General features: G+C 48.7%; 1 protein-coding gene across 2 annotated transcripts in view; it reads left to right on the top strand.

Moving 5' to 3' along the window:
* The window catches only part of LOC144156241 (myosin light chain kinase family member 4-like), a 241,332-nt gene that overhangs the window by 129,370 nt on the left and 87,547 nt on the right, over positions 1-24,415 (top strand). For both annotated transcript variants that reach the window (XM_077688152.1, XM_077688151.1), the window contains exons 2-5: positions 1,908-2,168; positions 8,346-8,933; positions 11,655-11,799; positions 23,073-23,235. In XM_077688152.1, coding sequence (XP_077544278.1) covers positions 8,554-8,933; positions 11,655-11,799; positions 23,073-23,235 — 688 coding nt within the window. In that variant the 5' untranslated portion in view covers positions 1,908-2,168; positions 8,346-8,553. The remainder of the gene's footprint in view (positions 1-1,907; positions 2,169-8,345; positions 8,934-11,654; positions 11,800-23,072; positions 23,236-24,415) is intronic.

Here is a 24,415-nt window from a genome sequence, read left to right as displayed (position 1 = left end):
CTTTTATCGCTTGTGGCTACGTATACTTACTGCATACCTCGAAAAATGCGTCAGCCGAGTGATCCGCTGTTCGTTAAAGTCGAAAAACTAAATAAAAGTGAACGCGCAGCTTGTGTGTGTGTGATTACTAAAACGTCCATCCCTTGGTTTCGCTCCGCATTTCAACACAACTATCATTAAGCGTCCTCCTTCCGTACCTCCGCCCCCCCCCCCCTCCCCCCCCCCCCGTCTTGCGAAATAGCAGTTCATTTCGCATCTAGTGGTCTGGGGCTTAATTTTAGACGAACTTTTTTAGCATTTCCGCAGCCACACTGGTTTTTTTTTTTTTTTTTCATTTCCGTACGCCCTATTTCGTTTCTCCTGGAATTGCAGACCATTTATTTTTCCGTGGTTTCATTAACCCACATTTGTTCTTGCTATAAGGCGTTAATGGGCACATATTTCATGACATGGAGCCTTCTAATATACATAACATTTTCGCGTGGCATCTATTCCCATAAGAGGCACAAGTTATCGTCAGGTATTCGGTAATCACATCCCCGAATCATATTTCTCCAGTACCTATATATTCGAAACAAATCCGCATTCGCTGTCCGCGCCGCAAAACGAAACCAACCTCTCACTGTGCCAGTACCAGCTATAAACGAGGCGACAAAAGGTGACAGTGGTGATATGCTGCTGCCGTCGCCGACGCCCGTAAGAGCGGCGAAGAAGCGCGCACTCCGCGTTCTCGGATAGCTCTTGTTGGCGTTCGAGCGCTCTATCAGGACGCATCTGTTTTTTGAAGTGCCTTAAACGTACTATTTGTTGAGAGACATTACCATAACAAGTTGTTTAGGGCGCCGAAAGGCAAAAGGAAGCGAAAGGGAACCAAAATACTGCATGAGCCGCTACCAGCTGCGGAGCGGCCATCCCGTAAGTGCCGCGGAAAAGCGGCGGCAGGCGGCGCAGCGATCGCGAAGCTCAAGGCGTATAGACGGGCCTTTGCGCTCATAAACTGTTTTCTATTCTGAAAACGCAGCTCCTCTGTTATTCTGACTTTACTGTAACTTGGGGAGTCGTTGGGTGTTGCAGCATCCACTGAGTGTTCCACGTTTGTTTGCAAGGATATTGGTGAATTTAGAGTCCTCATATGACCATTCTCTTTATTTTCGCACAAAAAAAAAAATACGAAAATATCTCTGCCACCTGAACAGTGCGACACAGTGAGAACCCACGAGGGATGGGGTTTAACTGGTTTATATTGCATAATACGAGAATTTAAAGCGCTACTCTAGGGATAACATTTTCAGTGGCAACTGTGTACTGGATGAGGATGATTGTGGCTTCACAATGACAAAGTGAACACTTAGGCTGGCCTGCAGATGTTTGGCCAGCATAACATGGTATGGAAGAAATTTTCAGTGTTCAGGACGCGCTGTGTGTAAATTAAGCAAGTGCAGTTGCCGACACTGATGATTTGATGCACGAGGTGGCTCAGTAAAGTTACGGCGCTTCTGCCTCTGCTGACAAGAAAGCAAACGGTTGGTGCTTGCAACGTTAGCCTAAATCGGCTCATTTTGCCCTGTATTTACACCACTATTAGTTTAAGAGCTAGCAAAAACCGTTGTGCACACTGAACGGGGTGCATAAACTACAACATAAAATTCTATAAGAATCAATATTGTGAGAAAAGTGGTAACTGAGGCGTATAGCATAGAACAAGTTGACCAGAGGATTCTTCGTTTGTGCAAGCCTTGTCGCCTTATCTACCAGAACCATTTGGTTTCGTTCTCTCGATCTACTGTAAATTCATTTGAACGAAATGTGCTTTGTAGGAGCTGTCTAACGATGCAGTGCATACTTACCTTGATAATTTTGTTCACACTTTCGGCCTAAAGTATTTCGTCTCTCTGTTCTGCGCGCAGATACCAGCCTCAAACATGGCCGCCCCGATGAAGAAGAGTGACCCTAACGTGGCGCAGCGTGCCGCAGCCGCTGCGTTGTGCGGCCGCTGCTAAGACCCCGCAAGTTCGCACACCGCAGAGGCGCCACTGGTCGGCATATATAGTGCGGCCGCTGTGCACAGCATTGGCCGGCGGCTGTACGCTGGCGGCCTCCGAAGACCGGAGCGCCGGGCCAGAGGGGCGCTGTCCTGGACTCTCCTCCGTGCGCTGTCTGCGTGTCTGGTGAGAGCTTCGGCTTGTACAACGTCCGCCTGCCGTCTGCTATTTAGAGGATAGCACTGAAATGAGATGCACAGAGCCTGTGTAGTTTCGTTTTCTGAGTTGTGTCCATTTGAACTGTTACTTCGTATAGGCGTCTTCTTTCATATAATTTTTTTACTCTCTGTTCTTTAATAATTTGTCTTCTTGGGCGCTGGCAACAGAAAGGCAAAGCCAGGATCCTCGGTTGCTTGGCCAGTCGTAGGTGGTCCCTATCAGTCCAGAAAAGAACTTCGCCAAAAATAACTGTGCTACTGGAATAGCTCGAAAAACGAGGGGGCTGCCATGACCAACGCACCGGAGGCAATGATTAGAAAGGGCAAATATGCACATTGTTCGCCTAAAAATGCAGAGACGACATAAAAGGGGCAGGAGGAAGGTGAACGCGGTATAATAGTCGGTGCATTGCCTAAAAATAAACATGCATCATAAAATTGTAAACAACACAGGAGACGGTACAAAACCATTACCTGGGTCAGCTATCCCCCTACTTACAAGCCTTTTATTATTACTTGGAAGACCACGAAAGCCCACGAGATGACGCGACGTGTATAACACGGTTCCAATGAAAAGTTCTCATTGGTGTACAGAGAGAATAACGAGGGGCCCCCGGAAAGCCAACTGTGCTTATTGAAGCTTAGTCTCTCTCTCTTTCTCTTTGGAAAGTAGCATGAGAAAGGACGGGTGACAAGGGGAGGAAGGCGGCAGGACCGGGGCTGTTGGTTCCCTGGTCTATAACAGGCACTTCGTGTTTTCCCCCGCTGCTTTCCACCGTGCCTGCCGTTAGGCCCGAATTTCAGCTCTAACCCTTTCTGAACAATCAACGTCCGCTGATGTAGGCCGCCAGTGGTTCTTCCTTACCCGCATTCTCTAGAGCACGCCCCTTGCGCATCGTTTTTCTTTTTTTTTTTATCAGGAACGGCTGACAAATGACCGCCCGATGAATAGTCCCGACTCCCAGGACACGACGGCCACTGTTCGCATCTCTAAAAGAGTTCCCCTCTCTCAACACAAGCTGTTTTCTTTGTCCGCGCCTAATGGGCTTGCGTAATGCTGGTCTTGCACAAGTGTCCCGAGGGGGCTGTCGACGCGTTCTGCGTCGCGCTCTGACGCCCCGCCGCGCCCGCCCAACCGACGAGTTTTAGGCCGTCGCGTCTTCACGCGCTCTTTTTGCCAATGTTTTCAACATCTGGCGTTTCCTTCATGACGGCTCCTCGGACGACGATCAGTTGGAGAGGCGGTCATAGCCCGGGAAGCTTACCGCCTTTCCCGGTTGCGCTGGAAAACCCGAAGTCATCATTTGGATCAGCTGCGCGAGGTGATCTCAAGAGGCGCCATACGTGTAAGCTGAATGATTTTTCGGCATTTGCCTACGTCGAAAGCGCGTTCTAGCGTGCCGCAGATAATTGGCGTAGAAAATGGCCTTTTTCCTTGGGCGTACACAGGTAGTTTTGGATGCAGAATTTCGTAAGAATTACCTTGGACGTACTATTCCGTTGGGAGTAGAAAAGTAGCCTGTTACATGGCTGTTCCCTGACGTCAAAGAGCACAAATAGCAATAGAGCAGCCAGAAGTTATCGTCACTCCCAGTCGCCACAAACCTAATTGTCCAAACATGTCATTTCCATGCACCTTGATCACCCTACACACCTGCGTTTGGGTTGAGACGACGTGACGAAGCGGCAGATCTTCGTCCGTGTTGGATACTCATCTGGATGGAGCTTTCGGTGGTTCACATCTCACGTGTAAAGGCAACAGAACAGGCTGGAAAGTATGCCGTTAAAGACACTGCAGGCGACAGGCGGTACTTCTGAATGCCGTTCTGAAGTGTTTTCAGCAACCCCACGTCATCTAATATAGACCGGTTTGCTGCAAGGTGACTTCTAGTGCGCGTTTTGTTTTGTCTTGTCACGTCACCAATTTGATTTCAGTTTTTGGTTGTTTTAAATTTCAGTAAAGTTTTAAATTTAAGCATTGGTGGCGACTTTAGTTTTGAAGAACCGTTAGGAAGGGCCAAATCTGACCCAGCATTGATGATGCCCCATGCGCACTGCTACGAGAAAACGGATATAGTTTGAAAGGCAGAAAACCTAACCGTGCTGACGAGTATTTGCAAGCAGAATGTGAAGGGCAGTCAAAATCTAAAAACAATAAAGGTGTTTTTTGCGCATGAGAAAACCAAATTTCAAATTGTATTTTCGAGCAAGATTTTCAGATTTCGTGGCCTCACCGGTTTTTAGCTGAAGCTTTTGCAGCAACAGCCACCAATAAATATCTCTGTACTTGTAGGGGTTGCCTGTCCCCGTCGGCGCGTATGGAAGGCGCGTGGTCGTCGCTTTGAAGCACGCTCGTGCAACGGGCGCGCGACACTAGAGAGTTATCGCAGAGCGGGGAACCGGTCCCGGTACGGTACCTGGTAGGCGACCGGTGGTACTGCACATGCGCAGAGGCGGGAAAACTGGTTGTTCGCATGCGCAGGTGTACCGGGCACCGTACCGGGATCGGTTTTTCGCTCTGCTATGACTCGCTACTGCGGAATCTTTTCGCGGTATTTCGAGAAGACAGTCAGGGCCGGAAACTGTCGTTGACATTGAGTTACGGCAAAAGGTTGCTGTACTGCTCTGGCTTTCCGTTGAGCTCTTTCGTATTTAATTGATTTTTTTAGCATGGCATAATGTTGGTGCTTCACCGATAGACTTTCGTACTAATATATACTAGAAGGAAATCTGTCGCTTCAGTAGCGAGCCGTATGGGGAGCTGCCATAACAGGTGACTGTCTTCCATTCCTACTTCGCCTGGCTTGCGACATGGCTTCTTGTGGGTTGTGACTACAGAAGGGAAATGCCACGAAATAGTAGGAGTGGAAGAAAGAAAGGCATTTGAGGCAATATAAAACAGAGCAAAGCAAAACAAAACAATAGGAAGGTCGGCAACGTCGTCCTATTCCAGAAGGCCGCGGGCTACCCCTGCTGCTCGGGCCCGATTGGGGAGATAACCTTCGTCCTCAAGCCGGGAGCTGGTCATTGTCAGCCCGCTCAGCCACCTGCTCTGGGTAGGAGGAGGGTGCAGGTAGTGGGTGAATTTCCATGCGAGGTGATGAGCAAATCCCAGGACACGAGCCAGAAAAACGATCATAAAACCACCCTGGTTGCTGTAAGGGAAAAAAAACGAGAGAATATTTATGTGTTCCTGAAACATCCATTGAGACAAGAGAATTTATTTTTCCTCTCGAGAACTGGTTTTACCGCGGTCATCGCGTCAATTTCAAGGAATATGTTTAACAATAGTGCGAACTTGGGCTCGTTCGTACGACATTTGAAGTTGGAAAAAAATATCACTAGATTCGGGACCAAGAAAGGAGGCACTAGAGTAAACGCTGCATTTGTCTCTTATCCTTTCTCCAGTTTTTAGCGATGTTTTTTTCTTTCCTTCAAGCTTAAAAATAATAAATGTGCTTCATCTCCCCTATGCTTGAGCTGGGCGTAGGCCGGTGTTCGAGGCGTTGTGCTAAAATTAATTGAAAGCTACTTAGCTAACCGCAACCAATTTGTGAAAGTGAACCAAGCGTCGTCATCAATTTTAGGCATAAAAAATGGTGTACCCTAGGGATCTATACTTGGGCCATTGCTGTTCATCATATAAATAAATGATCTGTGCCATATTCCTGACTCCCCCAAATTTATCATGTATGCCGATGACACCAATATATTTTTTACAGCATCTTCGCTTACCCAACTCCAAAAGATAGTGAATGCTTATCTCAAACAATTATCTCTATGGCTTCACATAAATAAGTTACAGCTGAACGCGCAAAAAACCAAATACATAATCTTTGCACCTATTAACAAACCAATGGATAAAAACATTGATATTGTCTTTCGTGGAGCTAAGCTTGAGCGTGTAAAAACGGGAAAATTCTTAGGCGTATGGTTCCAGGAAAACTTGAGTTGGAACACTCATGTCGATAAACTAGCTGTACAACTTAGCAAATCGATTGGTTGCTTATACAAATTGCCACGGCTTATTCCTTGATGGTTAAAGAAAGTTCTGTATTACACGTTGTTCTTTTCTAAGTTAACTTACTGCACGCTAGTATGGGGCACCACGACCTGTAGAAACTACAACAGACTAACTATACTTCAGAAAAAGATTTTAAGGCTATTTGAAGGATATACAGGCCCACCTCGACTTCTCCATACCAGCCCACTGTTTAAAAAACATGATATATTGAGAGCAACCCAAGTTTACTATATCAAGTTATTACATTACATCAGTAGCAACACATTACACGTTGGCGACACTTCCGCCCTAAGTCCGCATTATACTTTTCGTAAACCACAATTAAAGAGACCACTCACTAGAACTAACTATGGGAAGCAACAAGTAAACTACCAAGTTCCTACCCTTCTAAATAAAGTTGGCTACCTCATCGACCTCAGTAATACAAGATCTAAGAAGAAATATAAAACACTACTTATAAAAAATGACATACAATTGTTGTAATGTATCAGATTATGTATGTAAACAGCATTCTCGAACTTGTGCTTTTTTTTCTTCTTTTCTTTTCCAGCTGCTTCACTTTCGGGCAAAATTTGTATTTTTTGTTTGCCTTCATGTGCCATGCTAACATTGTATGTTTTGATTTATTACGAGATGTATGCTTTTCAGGGACTGTGCTTTTTTGTACATGTGTGCAATTCTGAAATAGTGTTTTGGGGTACATCGAAGATGTGTGCTGTGTAAGTTTTTCTAATATGTTCTTCAAATGCATAGCCGTGCAAAACTGCCATCGGGGGAAAGGCCTCTGTCAGGCTTCTGGCCTTTTGCTTTTCCCCCGGTCTTTCCGTCATTTCGCCCTGTATGCGGAAAGAAAATAAACTTCAACTTCACTAAACTTCAACTTCACCAGTACTATGCAGTTCCGTCCGAGAGCTTATTCGGCGCCGCGCAAGTAACACAGCATTCGCTGCAGGTGTGCGGTGGGGCACACCGGCCATAATGCACCGTTAGCTGCAGCGGTCGCGTGGAAACCTTCGACCTGATATTGCCTGTGGAAGTAGGAGGTTTCATAAAGCGCGACCCACAGTGGTACTGCTTCGTGTACTAAAAGAGCACTTTGCATCTTGTCACCGTTTCCTTAATTGGGTGCGCTGTTAGAAGATGTGGGGAGTCGACTCAAGCGAGCAAACAACCCCACCGAATCTACGGGGCATAGGTGACGAAGGGGGTGGCCGTCTGATGTGCGGCTTTCGCCGACCAGAGCGGTAAGAACGAGTCAGAGCCTTGAACGAATCAACAACAGAAAGAAAATTATATTTGAGCAGGCAAAACACTGTACAAGCACGAGATTGTGTAACGTTAACGAGAGATAACTTAGAAGGAATACAATTGCGGGAAACAGTTCAAAATTAGACAAAATGATACAATAAGAAACTCTAACAATGAATGTTACGAGGTATAGCAGTTAGCTAAAAGAAAGACAGTTCGATGCATATGAGAGACAGAGTCCCACAATATTCACCGACCGGGCCGGACGATGCACCGCTGTCGGAGGTGATTCGGCTACCTGGGAAGCGTGGCTTTGTCGTAGGCCAGGCCGTCCGAAACGATCACGGTGATTCGAGGCCCGGGAGTACGTTGGAGTCCTCCAGGGCGCGGGTCGCCGATGGTGTGGTGCACAAACTGTCAGAAGCCGTTGTCACATCACGACGTCCAAACGTAGCTGATTTGCTTCGGCGCGGATTCTCTTTTTATAACTGCACCACCACGGCCTGTTTCTCCCTCTTTCCTCTTACCTCTTTCCACTTCCCTCTTTCTCCCTTCTGGAATCATCGGCGCGCCTTAGCACTGGCAAAGCTACGCTCGCCCCCTCGAAAGAACTCGAAGCTTCGGTGAAAGCTGAGCGGCGGAGCTTTTATTTTGGTATTTTCTTGCCGGCGAGCCAGCGAGTGGTCGGTGTTACCGCTGCTTCGTTCGAGAGAGTTCCAGTGTTTTCTCGGGGTGAATAGAACCGAACTGAATGAATCAGACGACTGTAACAAGAATTAGGCGCTGTACACTAATATGAAAAAAACTATACGGTACTTTTAGACGTCGTACGCTCGAGTTTGTGACACATCTGCTGTGCTTCTGTTCTTGCAGCCGGTCCACGAGCGCATCGCCTCTTCTCCAGGCGTCGCCTGGCACGCATTGGCCGCCTCCTCACTGCTGCTTGGGCCCCTCTAAGGATCCTGCTGCCCGGGGGCTGGCCAGGCAGAGCGGCCGCGCGGGCGACGGCGTGGTCTCGCTGCCATTTCCGCCCACCAGCCAACAGCCAAGCGTAGTGGCTTCAGCCTGCGATGGGCCGGACATGCTGCCCCGCTGCCCTGACAGCAAACACTGCGAGAATTCACTTCACAGCGCCATGGACGCCCCCCGACGTGGTGGCAGCGACGTTTCGCTCGTTCCGTGTCGGAATGGACTCGTTCAGCTTTCTAAGGACACGCCTCCCGACAACACGGAAACGAACGAGTTCGCGGCGATTTCACAATCTGACGTGCAAGCGCTGCAGTGTGCCGATTCTCAAGAGAACGACATTCCTCAAACCACTACCTGTTCATCACATCAGCCAGAATCCTGTCATCGTAACCTAGACGAGGACGCCAACGGACGTCTCGATGGAAACCTCCACGACTGCGCTGAAAGCAGGGGCGAGCGGGGTGGCCTAGAATCGAAAGAAAATGGCTCGAGGTGGGAACCTTGATTTGTATCTGATAGTGTCAAATCTCCGTGTCTGTAGTAAAACAGTTCTGATCATATCTTTATAGCTGAAGACAGCGCACGTACAAAGCAAGCACGTCGCCATATCGTCAAGTTTAGCCTGTGGCTGTCCCCCTCGTTGTAAACATTGTTTCGATGCAAAGTTGCTCGACCTTCCCAAAACTACACACGAACTCCAGAGGGCGCTTTTTTTAACAGAAACAACTGAAATCATATATATGCTGAAAAACTGGAATCCCTGTTGACAAGCTAACTCAACGTGACAAATTGCGGCTTAAAGCGGCCCTTTTGCTAATCCTGCATGTCTACAGAGAGACAGAGGGAGATGCGGCTCACTACCACAATGTTGATCCGGCACAGGTCAAATGTCAAGACTTGTCTGTAACAGCGTATAACGTGAGGTTGCACAATGATCCGCGACACGAGCCACTCGTGAGACGCTGCGGTGGACAAGAGCTGTCGTTCTTTTTGTGTTTGGGCTCGAAAAAGCAGAGTGACCTAAGACAGGAGCCCTAAAAATAACAATAGGAGCAAAGAAGCAATGCAGGGGAGCAAGCAGTGCTTAGTCGCGCACACGCGCACGAAGAAAATGTCTGTGAACGCCTTTGTATGCTCCCAACAGCGCTATCCAGAGGGGAAAGAAGGAAAGAGGATCTGCCCCAGACCACCCAACTGGCTATGAGCGCGAGCAAGGCATGCAGCGTAGGTTGCAGGGTCTGGTTTTCGCTGATGTCGTCATTGACTGATGGTAAGGCGACTCTAAATGAGATAATGTCAGTCAGAGTGACAAGCGAAGGTCACGTTATTTGAGCCTAACATCAATTTCTCGTTTGCCCATATCCAAGAATTTCAGGCTTGATTTAAAACGACGCCCAGGCCAGGCCATAAGAAAGGTGACTTGTTCACAGCTTACTTTCGATTTCAAAACGGAGATAATATCGAGCGCACGATGGGTGCTCTTTCACAGCTTTAGCAGCAACAAATTACACTTTTTGTGGGCCAAAATTATACGTTAACGTAGTGCAAGCGAATGATCGATGTAGCAGGGCAGATCAATGGTGCGTCTCTGTACCCCAGCCGGAACTAGGGCGTAGGGCGCGGAGCCAGAAATGCAAAATCCCACTTGGCAAGATACATGTTGCACGGCAATGATTACAGCAGAAGAAGGTCCCCAAGTGAAACTGTCGGCTGGATCACATGTCGAAGTATATGACACGCTGCCACAACGATAAAGAGTGGCCTAAATCTTTTCTTGCCATGTGTTAGCTGTGTAACTGTTAGCAATAGGTAAAGAGTACGATTTCGCTGTTAGAGGATCGAAGAGAGTCGTTATAAAAATTGAGGTTTTAAGTGTCGATTACGTAGACAATCAAAGCGACGACTCCTTTTTACGCACAGAATTTCCTCCCAGACTCGTTCGCTATCTGTTTGCAGGGGTAAATATTCCGCCTTCGTAAGGGAAGTGTTTCACTAAGGAATGGAAAAACGGAGCCCGTTAGGCAGGTTAGGGTAGTTGAGCTGGAAACTTTAGGCAGGTTAGAGCAGTATAACAAGAACGAAAGTGCAATGAACGACCACAACAAAACGCAAAGAGCGCCACAGTACTACAGCGAGGTGAAACTGTCACTCTAAACTGCCGCTATAAACTATCGCTTTAAAGCAGTCGCTTAAGGTGGCTGTTTTAATGCAACAGTTCTCAGTAGCCGTTACACTTCAAGAAAAATAGCGTTTCTTTTTCTATTGGTTCATTCACATCTGCCTTTCATGAAAAGACCCCGTCGGCCGTAGCAGCAGAAGCTGTTAGGCTTCTGAACCGGCGATAAATATGCAGCGAATGGTCGCTTGAAAGGGAAAACTTTTGAAGTTATGCTAGCTCAGTTGGCAGTCAATTGAGCGTGACTCCCCTCTGGCATGGAAGAAAAGGCATCATTTTGTTTAGCCTTGTCCCTCTGCGTTTGACGCCTGCAACTCTGCATCTAAACGTGAAAATAATTTGGCATTGATTCGATTGTATCCGATAGAGACGGGCCCCTGTGCAAGCATGAGCAAGCCCCACAGAGCTCGCGTAGCGATGCCATTAGCATCCAGCAGATCGTCTCCGGCGGCACGCCGAGCGCAGACCAACAATTTTCACTCTATGGAAAAAAATACCATAAAAAAATAAAAAAAAGGTCCTGAAGGTCTGCATATCTTGATACGACGGTTTACATTGCTTAACGAAATATGTCTTGCCAGCAATGCATTTGTGTTTAGAGGTGAAACCAACTTTAAAAATAGCGGTGTAGGCTTGGATTTTGTTAGCTGACTTTGCCACATTGTGAGTTTCCCAGTGAAGCACGGTCATCTGCAGAGGGAGCATGGTTACAGACGGCCCCTCTTCATACTCCTCTCCACCGCCGCCGCCTCTTTTCCGAGTCGTATATACTGCTCGCCACGAACGGCGTTTCCCCACCCCCGGTCATTGCGCAATGCCGCGCACTCTTCGGCGGCCGCTTGTGCGCCGCCATTGTCCCTAACCACCAATCGTGTGTGTCCTTAGTCTGTGACCTAGAGATCGCGCCACTGCCATTATATTTCAACACAGCAAATCATCAATACAGCTAAACCCCAGCATAGCACATCTTACCAGAGCGCAAACTTCGCTGGACGTGCCTCTTCACGGGGCTCTGGTTGTTTCGTTGACCCATGCAGGCTGGCTTTAGAAGGCAGCGACGAGCCCCAGCCGGCCAGGATCGTGCGCGGTCCGGCATCAGTGGTGGTGGTCATCGGCAGCCACGTGCGGCTGGACGTCGTCTTCGCCGGGATGCCCGCCCCGCGGGTCACTTGGACCAAAGGGGTAGGTCACACCCACATACTTGGAAGGCACGACGGCAGCAGGCGACGTTTCGGAAAACAAAAAGAAATGCACACGCATTCCAAGCACCGCCTCAAGTATCCTTACGCCGCTTCTCTGTTCGACAACACCCGCCGCGGTGGCTCAGTGGCTAAGGCGTTGCGCTGCTGAGAACGAGGAAGCGGGTTCGATTCCCGGCCGCGGCGGCCGCTTTTCTGATGGAGACGACAAGCAAAAATGACCGTGTGTACCAGATTTCGGCGCGCGTTAAAGATCCCCGGGTGCTCATAATTAATCCGGAGCCCTCCACCACGGCGCGCCTCATCGCCTGCGTTGCGTCGGCACGTTAAACCCTACAATCAGCCAATTCTCTGTTCGACAAACATTACGTTTTCTCGTGGCATCTAGTCTGATATATTGTTTTTGTTCTTTCGTTTTGTTCTTTCACTAGCTCTTTGCGATGGAGTTTCTGCGTTTTGAGTTTCTACAGCTAAATTTGGCTTTATGGAGCCAAATTCGGAGTGGCCCAGGGCGACTTTGGGCGACTTCTTCTTTCAGTAAACTTGGTATATATATATATATATATATATATATATATATATATATATATATATATATATATATATATATATATATATATATATATATATATATAGATAGATAGATAGATAGATAGATAGATAGATAGATAGATAGATAGATAGATAGATAGATAGATAGATAGATATCAATGGCCTAAATTCACTCTATTATAACGCTTTAATGTATTCATTTTGCCAGTTATACTTTACAAATAATGCGTGTCATGCGATAGGTGCTTCTTCACCAATTTTTTGTCTGCGTTTTTTTTTCGTTTTTCAGTTTTGTCGTAATCGCGTAATGGCGGGGGTTTACCAGGCCTTTGGGATTTTGTTAGTTTATTCTTAGTTCCTTGATTTCGTGTTTTTGATTCTTTGTTTTACTTTAAAAATAATCTTCATATACACTATGATAACGAATTATTAAGGGGGTTGGGTTCACAAAAGGATACTCTAGAATGGATCACATCCATGTCATCAACCAAGTAATAGAAAAATTCGCAGAGTATAATAAACCACTTTACATGATATTTATAGACTATGAAAAAGCGTTCGATTCAGTAAGCACCGCCGCAGTGATGGATGTCTTAAAGGACCAAGGAATTGAGAATTACACTTCACAAGCAAAGTGATAAATTCCCGAACCGAAGGGGAGTGCGACAAGGAGATACCATCTCACCAAAATTGTTCACAGCATGTCTGGAGAGTGTATTCAGGAGGCTTGACTGGGAAATCTTGAGCTTACGGATAAACGGCGAATACTTGAGCCATTTAAGGTTTGCAGATGGCATAGCAACTCCAAAACATGGTTGAGGAACCTTCCCTGTGGGGCTAAAGAACATGAATAAAACTAAAGTGATGATAAATAAACATGCTGAACGCACCTTTTTTAGACTAGGAGACGAAACACTGTTACAAGTACAAGAAAACAACTACCTTGGCCAGATTGTCAGTGCGGACCCAAACCACCAGAAAGAAATCAGGCGCAGAATAGGACTGGGATGTGGTGCATTCGGCAAGCACTCGCAAATAATGAAAAGTAAGATGCCTCTATCCTTAAAAAGAAAGGTATTCAACCAATGCGTCCTGCCGGTGATGACATAGGGATCGGAAACTTGGCGCCTTACTAAACAATTAGAAAGCAAGCTTAGGTCCGCTCAACGTGCCATGGAGAGAATAATGTTAGGTGTAACGCTTGGGGACAGAAAGCAAGCAACCTGGATTAGGTAGCAAACCCGGATAGAGGACATCATGTTCAGGTTAAGAAAAAGAAAAAGAAAAGAAAATGGACTTGGGCCGGCCATGTGGTACGACGAACTGACAAGAAGTGGACCACAAGGGCAACAGAACGGACACCTAGAGACGGGACTAGAAGAAAGGGAAGGCTGTTAACCCTATGGCGAGATGAAATAAGGAAATTCGGAGGCAAGGAATGGACTCGGGCAGCACAGGACAGAAACGGGTGGAGGTCGATGGGGGAGGACTTCGTCCTGCAGTGGAGCCAAATAGGCTGTTGTTGTTGATGATGATGATGATGATGAACGAATTATTGTGTCAACTTTGCGATTCTGCATTCCTGTGCCGATTGAAGGCGCTACCTCGTTTGTGCTTTTTTACATTTTTGTTTATTTCTGTTTTGTTTTCCCGTTTTTATTTTTGTATAACCAACGTAAGAGGGAGAATAATATAGACATTTCTCATTTTATTTTTTATTTCTACTTCTTTTTTATTTCTGACAAATAATCGCTACTCACAGTGTCAAAGCGATGTAATGTGTGAACTGCTCGTTACGCTTCTATTATGTCTGACAGCTGCGAATGCACTAGCTGTATATTTTAGTTTTATTCGGTGCACGTACAGTGAGGACGGTCCGTGCGCGAGTGCACGAGAGGCCGCGGCCTCTAAGCAGTGCGAGGCGCCTCTGCAGTGCTGCTTCAGTTCGCGGAGCTTACGAACAACACGAAGTGTCATGCGTCCATGTGGCGCAAATGGTGTGGGCCCAGCCGTGTTTGAAGAATAGCCAGGATTGAAGAATCCATATGGTAATAGCAGTCAAAAATGGTAATACCGGTCAAAAATTCACTTTGAGCGGCAATCGCATCATCACGGCGGAACGTATGGCCGGCGTACTCCCGTGTCTCCCGCTGCACCGCCATCAGTTTGGGTGGCTCCTCAGTCCTTGCTGTGGAGCCACACGACGCGGGACGCGGAATGGGGATTCCTGGGGCGGTATTCTCGAGTTTTGTCCCTTTTGCGTCCCTTTCAAAAGTGTCCCTTTTGGCGAGCCCTGATTGGCTAAAAGCAAACAACCGGAAGTGACGTAACGCAAGCGCATTGATGATTTGATTTTTTTGATTGTGGGGGTTTAACGCGCCGACGCAACGCAGGCGATGAGGCGCGCCGTAGTGGAGGGCTCCGGATTAATTTCGACCACCTGGGGATCTTTATCGTGCGCCGAAATCTCGTACACACGGGCGTTTTTGCTTTTCGCCTCCATGTAACGCAAGCGCAACAAACCTACTGCCAACGCCCACTGCTTAACCGGAAGTGCGTCACGATGAAAGGGACTCAAAAGGGACGTTTTCAAAAGGGACAGTTACGAGAATACCGCCCCTGTTGTCGACGGACGTGGTTGTTTCGCTACATGAGCCACCTACTCATGCTTTCGCGTAAAATGTTCTAATGTTTTCGTGAAGACTCACACTCCGAACGCGTTGGGAGACATTCTGACCAAAACGTGTCAAATCCATCTGTGTGCAAAAAAGAGAGAACAGATGTTTAGTCACCGTGGCATTGAGATCCTTAAGACAGACAGGGAGCAGGTAATCACGATAAAAATGCTCTAAGATCAAAACGACGCCAATAACTCCTTGTGAAAGTCCCCAAAGTGCCCCCCCCTCCCCCCCCCCCAAAAAAAAAAAAAAAACCGCGGGGAAAGACAAGTGGCTTGCAAGGCGACAAGGGAGCACACGCGCGAAGAAGCGATGTCTTTTGTAAAAAAAAAAAAAAACCAGAAAACAAGGCAGTAATTGTCGTGCAAAAAAGGGGAATCAGACGAGTGAACCAAATTCATCAAGTGAATGTGACACTAAAAATACGTTGCCTGCCTGTACGCGGGCGACAATAAAGGGTCATGGCCTTAGTTGCCACCCCATTTGACCTTTTATAGGCAGCAGCCCACGTGCCAAACAAAAGCCCGTTACTTTTGTGAAAACCTGCAGTGCACCGGATGCTGCATACTAAAGGCACTCTGGCGATCTCACATGGCCGTTTCTGGGTATGCAGCATGCCCACGCCGCAGATTCTTTTTCTTATTCAAGGCGACAACTTCAGAAAGTACAGGTGCGATCAAATGTAAACGGGTCACGGCTTAAAGAATTGAAGATAATTTCTCCAACATGCGCCTAGCAAGCACCTTTTAAGTGCGTTTTCATTTACGCAATTTATGCTGACATCGGTATAAGAATGAAATTATCTTAAATGCCCGAACCCGTGCTCCGTTTACCTTTGACTGCACCTGCACACTGTGAGGTATCTTTCTTGTTGAACCATCATCACTGCATGTAGCCGTACGACAACAGCGGTCGCTGTATGTCGCATCACAGTGCGGTTATCGCCTGAGAAGTTTTCTTCTAAGAAAGTATATGTCATTGTAGCAAAGCATGGTCGGAAAACAGAACTTGGTTTCACGCAAGGAACAAATGCAAAATACAGAAGGCACGTCTGACCTCCCGCACATTTGCGCCTGCCTGTTTCGTTGTGTTCCTTGCGTGTTTTTCAAGATCAGACGGTTTTCCAAGTTCAGACACCGGGCAGTCGGAGTCTTGCGTTGCTGCTATATAAATCCTCTTGTACGTTGACTTCCAGCACTTAGCCCTAAATAGGGAGGGTTAAAGAGGCTTTTCGTTGCGGGTGAGCAACCTCACACGAAAGCCCGCTAGGCCTAATCAGGAACGCATGCGCATGGCCGCATGGCTGCCGCCCATAGTGGAGAGTGCGCTCCAATTTGGCGACAGCGTAAGAACCTGCCTTTACAGTCGCTCAGTTGAGCCACCCAGTAAACAAACGGTAACAAATCTCCTCCCACAGCAGCTGCCTATAGTCAGTGGTCAATCAGCACCAAGTGCGCGTGCGCCGTGTGTTCATAAGAACAGTTTTACAGCGAAGCTGTAATGTCTCGGTTTCCCGGCCGAAGTCGCGTCGACGGAAGATTCGCACGCGCTCGCTCAGCCACGCGCCCCCTCCAGGGCTAGGGTCAAATTTTCTGCAGGTCTTGGTCTAATCTAAGTATCTTGAAAGAAATATGCTGAAATTAGCCGCCAAGACGACTCTGTCATTACGCTGAATTCATTTACTTTGTGTGATTAGTTTGTTCGCAGTGAAGTTGTGAACATTACAGAATTCCCGCCTGCTGTACATACATGGCCGTCTACGGTGGGAGTGTGCTTACAGAAGGCGGCTCTGACGCGTTTCATCTCCCGCCGCGGCGGCTCAGTGGTTAAGACGTTGCGCTGCTGGGCACGAGGTCGCGGGTTCGATTCCCGGCGGCGGCCGCTTTTCTGAGGGAGGCGAAAAGCAAAAACGCCTGTGTGTACGAGATTTCGGCGTACGTTAGAGATCCCCAGGAGGCCAAAATTAATCCGGAGCCCTCACTACGGCACGCCTCATCCCCTGCGTTGCGTCGGCGGCTTAAACCCCACAATCAATCAATCAACTCGTTTCATCGAACCTATCCTGCAACAAATCATATGAGAAGTATCCGCTAACACGTCTGTAACTTTACGCCGACCTTCACAAGCTCGAACTGAATTGAAAAAAAAAATTAATTTGGGGGGTATAATTAACGCGCCGAAGCCGCACCTTGGCGGTGACGCGCGCTGTAGTGCAGGGCTCCGGACTAATTTCGACCACCTGGAGATCGTTAACGTGCGCCGAAACCTCGCCACACTGGCGCTCTCGATTTCCGCCTCCATCTGAAAAGCAGCCACCGCAGCTGGGATCGAACCCGCGTCGTTTGGCTCCGCAGCTCCACCGTGGTGGGGGCGAAAAAAAGAAGAGAAAAGAAAGAAGAAACAACGGTTTCCAGTTCACGACGAAACAGTTGGACCATCCGTTGTTAAACAATGTGTCGGCAATGGTTTTCTGGGCTTTGCTCTTGCACGTTCCATAAACATCGTGATCTCCCACGCACTTTTCCCAGTCAGATCAAGCACAGCACAATCAACGCTCTGCTGGTGGCCACAGCATGGCGTAAAGGATGAGCATGAATATTGGAATGGTGCATTGCTGCTGGTCGCGCGACCAGAGTAGATGTTAAGCAGACACAGCGCGAATGCGAACGAATACAAGAAACACGACGGGACAAGGGCAGCGCTTTTCCGTCGTCTTTCTTGTTTCTGTTCGCCTTCGGGCTGTGTCTACTTAATATGCTTGTCCCGCCGTCTTCTCGTCCCTCTGTTCGCCCTAGCGCTGTATCTACTTTATATGACCTAACAACTGGCCCCCCAACAGTACACGTTGCCAGAGTGCAAGTCTGAGCAAATGAAACATCTCGGCAGTACGCAGGCAACACCGAATTCGCCCTGTCCTCGCTGTGACTGCGCAGCTTGGGGCAACTCACACTCCGCAAGATTGCTGCACCGCGCAGGGGCGAAGGCCCACATCCTAATTGTGCCCACTTGTTGCGCTTAATGATTCACGTGGTGCTAGTCGAGAACTAGTCCCCGACATCATGGCCGATCCTCGTCTCCAGCTAACTAAAGCTGGACGTATAATGATAGGGTTCTGGCCTTCGACTTAGAAGCGGGTGTTAGATACATGTACTGAGGAATGCAGTAATGTTAGCAAGCTAATTAGGGAAGTAGCAAAGCACGTTTGCGGTAGTAGCGTATATTTACAGCTACTACAGGCGACTGACCAAGTCTTTTAATCACAGTAACAAAGAAAACGAGGATCGCGAGGGTAGAAGTCAGAGGACACAAAAGCACCGCTGGAGGCCAATACCATTTTGAGTAATCTGAGCCTGCTTAAAACAAACGTAGCAAAGCACGTTTACGCTAGCAGCGTATATGTATAACTATTAAGGGCTATTTGCGAAGCCTCTCTGTCATAATAGCAGAGAGGAGTAGGAAACCACGTGGGAAACCATGACGACGGTCATGAGGGAACACAATCGCAACGCTGGACACGTGTCTGCATGTCTGCACCGTCTCTACTGCCATGAACTATTCAGCGTCTACCTCAGCGGCAGCGCTGAAACGTGGTCGCCCACTTATGCGCCCCAGAAGAAAAGGGGGTGCCCCCTGCTGCTGAATTCACCACCAGCCGACACCACGAAAACAATTACGACGCGGATATCGCACGCCAAACATACATCGCTCTGATCGCAAAAACGACCTCGCAACAGAAGATGACATAATCACGACATTGCGGGAGCAATAGATGGGTCATGTCGGGAAAAATTTGCGCCATCGATCCGTAACACCCGAACGAAAGGAGAACAGATAACGCGAAGAGGAGGACGCATCAGCCGCATTGGCTGCGTCGGCGCTGCGCTTGCAGTTGCTATAGCCGGCATTCAATGGCGCGGAATGCATGCAGGCAACCAAGTGTGCGCCGCCATATCTGTGGCCAAGCGTCTGTTGCTAGGCGATGTTGTGCGCACGGCCCGCAGATCATGGCACCCCTGTTCTCCTCCATGCAACCGTGTGAGTGCGCCCACGGCCGGGCTAGAGCAGCGGTGTGCGCGCGTTGGTGGCGGAACTTAACGTCGAGACGGGGCTGCATTGTTCTCGCCGCCGCCGCCGCCGCTGCGAAGGCCGTATCAACACAGCACGCGCCGCCGCTCTAGCCCGGCCGTGGTGCGCCGTCACTCGTTACGTCGGGCTCCGCGGGATGGCGGTACTTGTCCATGCTAAGCACGACTGTGAAAGACGTGACTGTTTCACGTTACAAACTCTACCTCACCGAACGCACAGTATTCCCTCGAGTTCAATGTGAGTGCGATTAATAACATCTCTGTTGACGCCACCGTTTATAATCGGATTGGAACGGAGCAGATGACGCACACCGGTGTTTTTTTTCTTCCGCGTGCGTGCGCAGTGGCCCAAGCCGCTCCGTGCCCTTGGCGCATCGGCCATGTCTGTGGCCATTTCCAGTGTTGCCAGGCGAAGAAATTGACCGCTAAACTTTTCAACGCATAGCACCTATAGGTGGACGTCAAGTCGAAGCGGGGCCGGTTAGATTCTCACTGCCTGCCGCGTCCGCCGCACGACGCCTCGGCGGCTCCCGGGACTTCCGTCGCTGCTTGTATGCGTTGTAGAACGAAGTCTGCAGCTAGAGAAGTGCGGCAAAAAACGAAGGAATGGGAATAACGTCGACCAAATGCCGATACTGGTGGTCAACAAAAGTAGCGAATGTCAATCAATGTTGCTGCTACGCGAGGCACGCGTGACCGCTGAGCGCGGTAGGCTCGTTTTGTACGAGGGACGTGCGGGAAATGCCGTGAAGAGGGCTTCCAAAGTCACAGCAAGGCATTGGGTCGAGCTCGCAAGAAAGAATAAATGGATCTTCCAATATGGCAGAAAGGATTATGGAACTGGCGCTGAAAATGGCTTCAAAGAAAAGAGGGACGCCCAAAAACCGATTGAAAAAATTACGCCCACCTCCCCTCGCGGGAACCCTGGTGTGATGCGACGCTGAGGGGGGTTCAAGCGCAAGCGGAGAGCAACCGTCGACCGAAAGGCCGCCGGAGAGCGGCACACCGGATATATATGCGCAGCGCACCCGAAGGAGAGGAGACCGCGGAGAGAGAGAGAGAGTACTGCACATGCGCAGTACCTTGGCATCCTTGGTTGTCGTCTATGTTTGGACTTTGACTCGCAGACAGCTTGGACATTGACTCGCTGAGCTTTGACATTGACTCGCATGCAGTTTGGACTTTTAATCGCAGCGGCTTTGACTTTGACCCTTCGCCATTTGATTTCGTGCAAAGAAAGTTTCGCGTTCAGTCATCGTCATCGTTAGACGAAGGGGTGCATTATTTTTTTGTCTAATTTTGCACTTCCATGCAACCCTGTCCAAATCCAAACCACTTCGTCTGTGCCCGAATGGAGCAATCGGATGGCCGTCGGCTTTATAATGCGGAGACCCAGGTTCGATTCCGGCCGCGGGGAGCGTCTTGATTTTTCTTAATTTCTCCCACGGTATTTATCATCGTCAGACAAAGTTGGCTTTCCTGCAGTGCGTTTTGGGTGGACTGCAGACAGCAACGCTAAAATGATGAAAGCTTCGCTTTAAAATAGCAAGCTAAACACGAATTAAACGTTTACAAAAACCGTGCAAGAATATAGGGCCTGTACTGAAATACGTCACGTGCAACAGTGATTTTGCTCTTAGCTCCCTTAACATGACTGCTTGTTTTATCTTCGTTTTTTTTTTTCGATGCACGCATTTCGGAAAGTGGTTTCCCGTGCAGATGTCATTTAAAAAGAAACCCAAATCATGTACGGCAGAGCGCGCATCCCACGAATTATGTCTTCGTTCCTCATGTGCGCAGTCTGTATTTCCTATCCAAGCTCACTCCGGAATATTGGGTTAAGGAGAAACAATCGGGTGTTCCTTTTGTATACGGCACCGTACGCGGTCGATACGAGACGTCAAGCACACGCTCCGTGGCCTGTTCGGAAAGCGTCCCGGGACCGAGGCGGGAGCGACCCGGGGCGCAGTAGTATGCCTGACCGTGCGCTGAAGCACGAGGGAGCCTTCGTGGTGGAACTGCCACCCCCTCGCGCTTGGAAGCAGAGGAAATCCAACGCTGCCAGGCTGGCGCCACAACTTTCGCCCGTGCATGCAGCCTCGTTTCCCGCTTCAGGCCCAACAAACTCGTTCGTGGCGTTCCCTATGCCGCCGCTCGCGCATTCACTTCATCCCCCGTTTTTGAAGGGCCAGGAAGACAAAATACAAGTTTGGTTCGTTAAAAAAACTACTACGTCCCGGTAACAGTGGTACCGACTGTATCGCAAACTTCGAGCAAATAATTGCGATAATTTTAAAGAAACTGTTGTTGGTTCCTCTGTCATAGGAATCGGTAAAACACGAAAGTGAAATGTGCAGCGAAATCTGCAGCTGAGCATGATTTGCTGGTCGGTGGGTGTCTTGTGGGTTTTCTTGGCGAGCAACGTCCTGCTGGCGGGTCGCTTTGGCAAAGGTGTACTGGCGTCATTTTCATGACGGATATGACGTCAGTGACATCTTGGTGTATCCGGGCATAAAACACTTTCGTGTTAAAATATAAAACCCGAAAACTAACAACCCGAAGTATAACGTACTCTTTGTACTAGAGGTTGCTTCCCCGCAAGGAGACCCTGTGTGCAGGGGTGCACCCTTTACAAGCGCTTGATTCGTTGTACTGGCGTCACTTCCGTGACTGATATGACGTAAGTGAAATCTTCGTGAATCCCGGAATAAAACACTTTCGTGATAAAAGATGAAGCAAGGGCGACTCCCGGCCACTTCCTGGAGAGGTCTGTATGACGTCACAGAATGCTGTTTGTGTGATATGACCTCCACCGACCAAAGCCACTGCCAAGAAACACGACTAGGCGGTTATAGGGGGGGGGGGGGTCTTAAAACTGCCCAGTCATGTTTCTTGGCAGTGGCTTCGACAGTGCCTTCAACTTTGTTTGGTCTTGGCATTTATAGTTAACACACTGATGACTGCGTTTGAAGCGAAGCTTCTATGTCTAGTATACAGGATTTTGTGGCTTCCGGACGCGCACGGAAAAAGTTGGTGCGGGAAAGTCAGCGGAAAATCAAGCTTATCGCCGAAACAGACGCATATTGCCGCTCGCGTCGAGGCGGAACCTCTTCCCTAAAAAGTGAGAGTGAAAGAGCCAACAACAAAAGCTAACGCATGATCGCCGATGCAAACGCATTTCGTCACTTGCGTCTGAGCTGAGTGTCTCCGGGAACGTATGACGTAGTTCGTGACACAGTGTGCCTCCGATGTGGCGTCCAAGCGCGCGGCGTTGCAAAACTGACGTCCCAGTGTGTGAGCTATTAGAACGCGGTCACCGCCAAAGTCGCCGCCGTTCGGAACATGATTTGGACCTGCAGCTTTTGCAAGCTATGCATTTAGAGTGGATTAGTTATCAGGCACCGTTTTCAAGATCAGTAGAGCCAAAGTAAATGTGTGTGCGTGTATGCGTACTTGTAAGGAATGACCACCGCCAACGCTCAAGAGAAATGAAATTCCCTCGCACCTTTCATCTAAATTCTGTGTCACCTCTATGTTGTGTGCTAAAAAGCTTCGAATTCGTCATCAACTTTCGCAAGGCCGAAATGGCGGCTAATTCGAGCCCAGTCGTGCGTGCTGTGCGTTTTTCTTGAGTGAAAGATCATTTTATGAGGAGGGTTCTTCGTCCGTCTCCAAGTGCTAGCCACCATACGTATCTTCAGGTCCCCCAACACAGTTTGGGTAAGCAAGTTTATCACGGAAGTGCGATACGTTCTGATGCGCTGGCGTTTACTGCCGATTTGTTAGCAGAGCTCTGCAACAACGCGGGTTGAGTCAATGCACTGATAATACCTGCACTTGCACGCTGTGCTGCAAATAGGAGGTGGCCAAAGTCGGTGAAGGACTTTGATTTTCGTCCGGACAAGCCGTCGGAGACAGTGTGGACGGTACTCGGCTCGCAGGGCAAGGCGGTGGTGCCGGAAGGTCGGGTGAGCGTGTCCTCCAGCGAAGACTCTTCACAGCTGCTCATCCGGGACGCCTGCTGCGATGACAGCGGCAAATACTCGGTGGCCGTGGAGAACTGCCACGGAAGCGACTCCGGCTTCGCCTCGCTCAAGGTGGAAGGCAAGTGGTCAACCATGTTCAACAAGCTGCGCGGAACATATTTTCGGCGCAGTCCAATTGGCTGCCGCAGAACCGACACGCAGGCGCATTTCCCGCGCTACCAGTGTCCATTCCCATGAAGGGTCATCGTAGCGCCACAGTCGCCTGCCATGCCTGCCACGTCAGCGATTTGTTCGACCCACGCTACTGAATGGAAAATTAATTAGAATTAAAGCTGCAGCGCTGGGGGTCATTAAACCGCTTTAGCTCATTTGCGCTAACTCTGCAGTAAATAGGTAATTTTGCCTCCAAACCTTTAATACAAAAAGGTAATTAACAAATATGAGCTAGTCATGCTAGTTATATAAATGTGGTGGCAAAACGTTTATTGAGCTTAAAGGGAAGGGGTATAAATAACTTTTTTTTTCAGAAAGTGTTTTCACATGTCCGCCAAGAGACGTGCGCGGATACATTGCAACGTGGGGTTGCACCCGAACCATAATCACGTTTGCTGGAAGTTCGTCGGCTCATTCAAATTGGGTGAAGCGGGTGGTCGCCGGTGTGGCGGTTCATGTGGCGGCCGGGCGGGGCTCTGTGTCGGTTACCGGTTTGGAAGAGCGCCACCTCACTTAAGACTGGGGAGGGCATCATGTTCGCTCTAGATGCAAAGGACGGAAGGTGTGCACCACACTTTCAAATACCTCGCCGTGGTTGAACGCGCTTAAACCAAGATTGTCGAGCGATAGCTTCGTTTTCGCACCGAGAGCGCGCAGTGAAAGCGCAGTCACCGGTCTAGGGGCTAACACGCAGTGAGCTTGGTTGCACTACCGGATTTGTAGATTATGACCTGTCCATAGCAGCCGGCGACAATGCGAGCCGGCGGGCCGAAAAATTGCTGTTTAGGGACGGCTCCCTCTGTCAGGTGGTGCTTAATGTAATCCCCAACCTCGCCAGCTTCGCTCCACTCGCAGTGCGACCGGCGACTGCTTGTATAAAATGTAGCGGTCGTAGAAATCAATACCGACTGTACCGATCAGTACCTATATAGTGGCCAGCACCGAGAATTTACGGTTAAAGCTAGACCCGCTTCTTAGCTATGCAAACTTCGGCGTACACTTGTGTAAACCACATTTCTACCATATGTTCCTGCTCAATAAGTATTTTTTTTTATTTTCGAGCATTTCCGTTCAATTGAACATTC

Source organism: Haemaphysalis longicornis, unplaced genomic scaffold, assembly GCF_048455015.1.
Source record: "Haemaphysalis longicornis isolate Haplotype H1 unplaced genomic scaffold, Haemaphysalis longicornis Haplotype H1 scaffold_1, whole genome shotgun sequence".
Classification (NCBI taxonomy): Eukaryota; Metazoa; Arthropoda; class Arachnida; order Ixodida; family Ixodidae; genus Haemaphysalis; species Haemaphysalis longicornis.
This window is presented reverse-complemented; position numbering and strand designations above follow the sequence as displayed.